At 38.7% G+C, this 5,143-nt stretch overlaps 1 protein-coding gene across 2 annotated transcripts in view; it reads right to left on the bottom strand.

Annotated features, from left to right (window-relative positions):
* The window catches only part of LOC115214233 (ceramide kinase-like), a 50,745-nt gene extending 46,828 nt beyond the window's left edge, over nucleotides 1-3,917 (bottom strand). The window contains exons 1-2 of one of the 2 annotated variants that reach the window (XM_036504983.1): nucleotides 3,291-3,916; nucleotides 1,907-2,016 (exon numbers count right to left, since the gene is read on the bottom strand). Coding sequence is in view for 1 of the 2 variants with exons in the window: in XM_029783356.2 (XP_029639216.1) it covers nucleotides 3,291-3,348 (58 nt within the window). In the remaining variant the exon portion in view is untranslated. Of the gene's footprint in view, nucleotides 1-1,906; nucleotides 2,017-3,290 lie in introns of both variants that reach the window. The other variant, XM_029783356.2, reaches the window with a different exon arrangement.
* Between the last annotated feature and the right edge of the window lie 1,226 nt (nucleotides 3,918-5,143).

The raw sequence follows: 5,143 nt of genomic DNA, 5'->3' as shown, positions 1-5,143 counted from the left end.
ATCACACTATTTTCCCCCCATTTTCGTGACCGGGTGTTAACGTTGAGCTTTCGGATCCTGTGAGATTGATTGTATGAATTTTCCGAGTCCTCTCCCCGCTTCCCCCCGTTCGACAACGCGCATTTTATTTTTCATATTCGTCTACTACATATTGTTTTACACCTATTACACTATTTCTTTTTTCTTTTTGCGACAGGGTGTCGAAGTGGGGTTATTGGATCGTGTGAATTATCCGAGTCTGCACCCCACCCATCCCGTCATAAAAATTGCAAAAAAAAAAAAAAAAGGTGTACTAGGTGTAAAATAATGTGTAGTAAACGAATATGAAGAAAATAAATTTCGCCGACGAACGGGGAAGTGGTGAGAGAACTCGGAACACTCCAGACGTGAATTTTCCGAGTCCTCTCTCTCGTCCCCGTTCGCTAGAGCGCATTTTTTTCATGTTCGTTTTGCTACATGTTGTTTTACACTTATTGCACTACTTTTTTTTGCTCGGGTCAAACACGGGAATTTGACCGAAATCTAATCACTCCTGTTTATGTATGTACGTACGTATGTATGTATGTATGTATGTATGTATGTATGTATGTATGTATGTATGTATGTATGTATGTATGCATGCATGCATGCATGCATGTATGTATGTATGTGTGTGTGTATATATATGCATGTTTGTATGTATGTATGTGGTATGTATGTATGTATGTATGTATGAATGTATGTGTGTGTATGTATGCATGTTTGTACGTATGTTTGTACGTATGTATGTATGTATGTATGTATGTTATGAATGTATGTGTGTGTATGTATGTATGTATGTTTGTATGTATGTATGTATGTGTTATGAATGTATGTGTGTGTATGTATGTATGTATGTGTGTGTGTGTATGTATGTATGTATGTATGTATGTATTTATGTATGTATGAATGTATGTGTGTATATGTATGCATGTTTGTATTTATGTATGTATGTATGCATGCATAAGCACGGCTGTTATTTCCACCTGAATATGACTTAGCTGCCTGCATCAGGTATATCATGCACCGTGTCTTTCATTCTTGTTTTGGGTGTCCACGGAGTTTTGAGCAGACAAAAGCACTCTCTCAATTCTAGCCACCTTGTCTCAGAGGAACCCACACCTGGTGGGAATGAGAGCTGGGTACTACTTAAGAAAAGTGGTCCCGGGGTGCGCACTCGCGTACTCGCGCATCCGCGCTAGCTAGTCGTGACTAGTCGATCCTTACTTTGTTTTTGTGTTTTATTTACTTTGTTTTAAAAAATTATTTACTTTGTGTAAAAAAATTATCTATTTTGTGTTTTATTTACTTTGCTAGGTAGTCGTTGTAGGATCGACTAGTTACGACTAGCTAGCGCGAGTGCGCGCACCGGGACCATTCTTCTTAAGTAGTACCGAGAGCTGATCCTAGTACGCAGACTGATACCTTATTTTATTGAACCAAGAAGTAAACTTAGAACATAAAGTATCAGAACAAATACCAAAAAGTTTTCTTTTTTTGCCCTAACTCTGACAATTCCCCCAGTCCACTGCTCCAGACTGGTACATCCATTTTATCAACTCTGGTGCAGGAACGGCTGTGTGGTTAAGAAGTTTGCTTCTCAATCATGTGGTTTCAGGTTCAGTTCCACTGCATGACACCTTCGGTAAATGTCTTTTATTATAGACAGATTGACCAAAGAATTCTGGGTGGATTTTGGTAGACGGAAACTGAACGAAGCCTTCCCTAATACGTATTTATTTATGCATGTATGTTTGTGTGTATGTGTGCGTATGTGGGTCGGTGGTGTTTGGGTGCCTCCTTGTTTAGACTACGTATTATATTTGTAAACTTGTGTCACTGTCTTATAAGCGGTATCCTTGGTTTCCAAATCTTCCACACAACATACCTGGCTATGGGGAAATATACCCTGGCCTGAAAACAGGTGAGGTGGACAACAAGAAGGACATCTGGACATAGAAAATCTGCCTCAACGTAATCCGTCTGACCCATGCAAGCCTGGAGAAGTCAAACGACGATAATGATGATAGTGGCAATAATAGAGGGGGAAATAAACGGAAGGTATAAAAAAAAAGCGTAAATATGATCTCAGCAGGATTTGTACTCCGGAATTGTCTGATGCACGAAACAATTATACTAGCCCCCCTAGTTCAAGGGATGAAAAGCTATTGTAATAAAAGAAATAGGCTGTTAGCATTTAGTTGTCATTTTGTTATGAGTTTAAATCCCACTGGATTCTGCTTGACATTTTATATTTCGAGAGTCAATGAATACATATATTAATTTTGTCAAATGAACGAGATATTATTGGCAGTATTTAAACTAAATAACCTATGATATTTAGCTTTGCTCTTCCATGTTCAGCGTTCAATTCGGGGCCAGCTATTGCTTTCATCTCTCCGAGAACGTTGAAATAAGTACCATGTCCTAAACTCAACAGAAATTAGAAACACAAGGAACTAATATTAATTAAGGTACATTTATCCTTTGCTAACAATGTCCAGTATTTTCTATGAATTTTTGTACTATACTACAGCATTCATCACCCCAACCTTTCACTCCATCATCCACCAAGCATTTTTCTTTTCTCTCTAATCTTTCATTTCACTAAGAATGCCACCCACTAGAATTCCTTTCCTGGCTGGGCTGCCTAAGACGGTATTAGTTAATTTCAACGATTCAGTTTGAACTATCTATGATTCTCACTCAAGGATAATTTGGAAAGATTTATGGGCAGAGTCCTTTCCAACTTCAAGGTAAATTACACAACTCACACAATAATACTCGGCGAAACGTCAGAGAGCCCACCCCACCTATAGTTTTTTACTTTCTTTTTCTCTCAAAATATTTCTTCGGATTCCTTCGCTTTTAATAACGAAGATTACTGTTTTTAAAAAAAATTTTTTTTAACAAAACAAGATTTTAAACTTCCACCCTGCACATTAAACGATATATAAAATAAATGAAAATAAAATATAATATATATAATAAAATATAAAGGCGGTGCTCCAGCATGGCCGCAGTCAAAATGACTGAAACAAGTAAAAGAATAAAAGAAAAGAATATGAGCAGGGTGTTTCACGGACGTGTCTCCCTTATATTTTTTGTGGTTAGCCCAGGTTTAAATGTGATAACAATAGAGCAGTAGTAGTGATTAGAGGGGTATAGTTAGTACCCCAAGTTTTATGTTATGTTTACGGAGATGGTGGTAGGGCTTAAGGAGAGATAGGTGAGAAAGTATCCCAGTAGAAGCCAATGCTGAAAGTACCTACCTGTTTGTCCACCTGCTGTCGTCCATGTGAGACCGCTGTCGTCAGTTTTGAGAGACATTTCGCTAGACCCCCACCTCGTCTGGTCCGTTACAACAGCAATACAATGAATGAAGTAAACGAAATAAATACCAGCGCTAATGCTGCTCTAGTGACGATGATGGTAGCAGGCTTGCTGTGTAAAACTGCCACTGATGCTAACTACAGATAAATTGCTGGAATGTTTGTTGTTGCTGTTATTGTTGTTGGTGTTGTTGGTAGTGGTGGTGGTGGCGATGGTGATGGTGTGGTGGTGATGATGTGTTTTTTTTCTTTTATTGCCACAGGAATCGATGGTGTTGACGGAGTTTGATGATATAACAAACCGCTAACTTTACTGCTGTAACTGCGATCGCTGTCGTTGCTAACATTTAATACTGAACTGAACCGAAGTATTTCTGCTGTTATTATCACAGCTATCACTTAGAGCGATCAGTGTCCGAAGCACGAAGTCTCAGTAGTAGTAGTAGTAGTAGTAGTAGTATGTAACAGCGACAGTCGCGACGGAGATATAGTTTTCCGTCTTGATGATGATGATAATGATGATGGTGAGTGATGATGATAATGATGATCATGAAGATGATGATGATGACGACAAAATGAAAACGACTACGGCCGCGATATCGATGGTCTCTGTGTGCTGTATAACTGCAGGTTAGCTCTGATCCAGCAGACCTGATCCATCAACGGCTTTCGGGACTGTGTGACCGCATGCTACTTTTTCTCAAGAGCGCATCGAGAATCCGAGTACAGCAACTCTTACCATATCGCGGTTTATTATTTAAGCTTACGTCGATTCCTCCGTGGTGGTGTTTTGCATTTATAATAAAATAAATATATACAAAGTATAAAAAAAAATATTACAGTACAGTACTGTTTCTACTTAGCGGATTTTCACCTATCGCGGGGCTTTTGGAACGCAACACCCGCGATAGTCGAGGGATCACTGCATTCACGGTACTATTTTAAACAAGACTGAGCAACCACGTAGAGGATTCCGCATTCGTCCAGACGATGAGCTTCTTGTATCATCTACTTTCAAAATTTCAGACTACTTGGTTAGTTAAAAATTGTTTGAATAATATAGAGTTGAGTCAAGAAAAAAAAAGAGTTACTTTTTTACTCTTTTACTTGTTTCAGTCATTTGACTGTGGCCATGCTGGAGCACCGCCTTTAGTCGAGCAAATCGACTCCAGGACTTATTCTTTGTAAGCCCAGTACTTATTCTATCGGTCTCTTTTGCCGAACAGATAAGTGACGGGGATGTAAACACACCAGCATCGGTTGTCAAGCAATGCTAGGGGGACAAACACAGACACACAAACATACACACACACACTTATATATATATATACGACAAGCTTCTTTCAGTTTCCGTCTACCAAATCCACTCACAAGGCATTGGTCGGCCCTGGGCTATAGCAGAAGACACTTGCCCAAGATGCCACGCAGTTTTTTTTTTTTTAATTGGTTGTTGATGCTGATGTTGCTGTGTAGTCTTAGGTCAGTCTTGACCCAGTAGAACTGGTCAAAAATGTTCTGGTTGTGTTGTTTTTGTCACTTGATAAATCAAAGTTTACATCCAATTTGTCATTTTTTTTTTCAAGAAAAAAAAAAATTCGCTTTGATGTGATAGAAGGAATTAGGTTGCTATTACTAGTAAACACAGATGCTTTTTTCTTTGACTCGTTCACTGGTGAACAATTGTTGCTTTTGTAGTCAGAAGGCAAAGTAGAGAAAACAAAACAAAACAAAACAAAAACATTAACTCAATGGTTATGTCAACCCTTTTTTAATGGCAAAAAGAATGTGAGCCT

The sequence above is a fragment of the Octopus sinensis genome, linkage group LG7 (genome assembly GCF_006345805.1).
Source record: "Octopus sinensis linkage group LG7, ASM634580v1, whole genome shotgun sequence".
In the NCBI taxonomy this organism is placed as follows: domain Eukaryota; kingdom Metazoa; phylum Mollusca; class Cephalopoda; order Octopoda; family Octopodidae; genus Octopus; species Octopus sinensis.
This window is presented reverse-complemented; position numbering and strand designations above follow the sequence as displayed.